Consider the following 2353-nt stretch of genomic DNA (forward strand, 5'->3'; position numbering starts at 1 on the left):
GTTGAGACAGAACGACTTAATTACATGCGATACAATCAGTCGAATTTGCGATATGAAGAGTATATTCATGCAATGAATGGTGATGCGGATATTACAGATATTGGTCGACTCTATATTTTGCCATCGACGTCAATCATTAAGCGATCGCCACGACGTTACAGCACGCGTGTTTAATAACAAAAACTCAGATGTTTGGTGTACTTTATTACTAAACAACGTGTATATGCCACTGTTCGATGCTGGATGTACTCAGGGGAGTGGCAGAAGAGAGGTTTGCCCCACGCACACATTCTTCTTTGGATGGTGGAGAAAATTACACCTGACCAAATTGATGAAATCATTTCCGCCGAAATTCCTGATGTTGAAATAGATCCAGAGTTGCACGAAGTGGCCAATATGGTTCATGGGCCATGCGGAGAACATGATCCATCTTCGGTTTTTATGTCGGACAGTAAATGCAAAAAACGCTATCCCCGTGCTTTTATTTCGGAAACTCAAACTGGAAACGACGGATACCCTCTCTATCGGCGTCGCTCACCCGCTGACAATGGCAGAACCTTCATCACTCAATTGAAAGGAAAGAATTTTATGGTTGATAACACCTGGATCGTTCCATATTCGCCAATTCTGTCTAAGGCATTCAAAACACGTATAAATGTTGAATATTGCAGTTCAATAAAATCAATTAAGTATGTTTGCAAATATGTCACCAAAGGAAGCGATATGGTGGTTATTGGCGTTGAACGAGATGAAATTAGCAAATTTCAAATGGGCAGATATGTGAACTGCAATGAAGCAATCTGGAGAATATTTTCTTTTGCAATTCATGAACGCCATCCTACTGATGTGCAGCTGGCAGCTCATTTGGAGAATGGACAGCGAGTTTATTTCAACGCAGAGAACATAGTACAGCGAACGGAAATACCACCAACAACCACTTTAACAAGTTTCTTTGCAACTTGCGCCAGTGATCCGTTCGCGAGAATATTGCTTTACTCGGAGATGCCTCGGTATTATACATGGAATGCATCGTCGAAGAAATTGTTGCGCAGGAAGAACGGCCATCCAGTAGATGGTTATCCAGGTGTTTTTTCAACTGATGCATTGGGAAGAATTTACACAATCCATCCAAAAAACGATGATTGCTTTTACCCACGTTTGCTTTTGATTAATGTACGCGGTTCAACTTCATTTGAATCATTGAGGACTGTAGATGGTACCATTTGTGCACCATTTCGAGAAGCATGTCAACAATTGCAATTGCTTGAACACGACAGTCACTGGAATCAAACGCTASTGGATGCAATAGCTTCTTCACCAGCCACTGCAGTTCGTACACTTTTCGCTATTATAATTTCGACATGTCAGCCTTCAAACCCGCGTCTATTATGGTATGCGTACAAAGATGACATGGCAGAAGATATTTTGCATCGAATGCGATTAGCGACAAGAAATGTCGACTTACAAATGAACGCTGACATCTACAATGAAGCATTAGTCCTTATTGAAGATTTACGTTTACTTATGAGTGGAAAACTATTGACTGAAGTTTATATGCCGGCACCAAGTCGTCAAACAAGGGATTTAGTGAGTCGCGAATTGGAACGCGAGCGTGCTTACGATATAACTCACTTGCAACAACAAGTACAAACAAATGTTCCACTGTTGAATGAACAGCAAAGCAGTGCGTACAATCAGCTAATAAATGCTGTAGGTAGTGGAAACGGTGGCATATTTTTCCTCGATGCGCCCGGCGTGTCTGGCAAAACGTTCCCATTGTCTTTAATACTAGCAGCAATACGTGGTCAAGGTGGTATTGCATTAGCTCTTGCATCTACCGGGATTGCTGCAACACTGTTAGAAGGTGGAAGAACGGCATATTCAGCATTAAAGCTTCCATTAAACTTGCAAATACACGAAAGTCCTGTTTGCAATATTTCAAAGCAATCAGCAATGGCACAAGTTTTAAAAAAATGTAAGTTAATCATATGGGATGAATGCACAATAATCGTCGCTTTGTAGGAGGATGATATTGCTGTCGGGCGACTTTAGACAAACACTTCCCGTGATTCCAAAATCAACAGCGGCGGATGAGATAACGCATGTCTGAAGTCATCGCATTTGTGGAGGTTTGTTAAAACCATTTCATTGAACATGAATATGCGAGTTTTGCTGCAAAACGATAGAACTGCGGAGGTTTTTTCAAAAGAGCTGTTGCGAATCGGAAATGGACAACTTCCGATAGATCCTTGCAGTGGATTAATATCGATTCCAACTACGATTTGCCAATTCACATCTAATAAATATGAACTAATCATTAGTGTATATCCAAATATTGCTCAAAATTATGGTA

General features: G+C 40.8%; 1 protein-coding gene across 1 annotated transcript; it reads left to right on the plus strand.

Annotated features, from left to right (window-relative positions):
- Positions 1-300: 300 nt before the first annotated feature.
- On the plus strand, positions 301-1975 carry LOC108975475 (the record flags this gene model as incomplete). The annotated part of the gene is made up of 1 exon (XM_018943972.1): positions 301-1975. A coding segment is annotated over exon 1 (1675 nt), but the record flags the coding sequence as incomplete, so codon positions are not given.
- Positions 1976-2353: the final 378 nt, after the last annotated feature.

The sequence above is a fragment of the Bactrocera latifrons genome, unplaced genomic scaffold (genome assembly GCF_001853355.1).
Source record: "Bactrocera latifrons isolate USDA-ARS-PBARC rearing strain unplaced genomic scaffold, ASM185335v1 scaffold_653, whole genome shotgun sequence".
In the NCBI taxonomy this organism is placed as follows: domain Eukaryota; kingdom Metazoa; phylum Arthropoda; class Insecta; order Diptera; family Tephritidae; genus Bactrocera; species Bactrocera latifrons.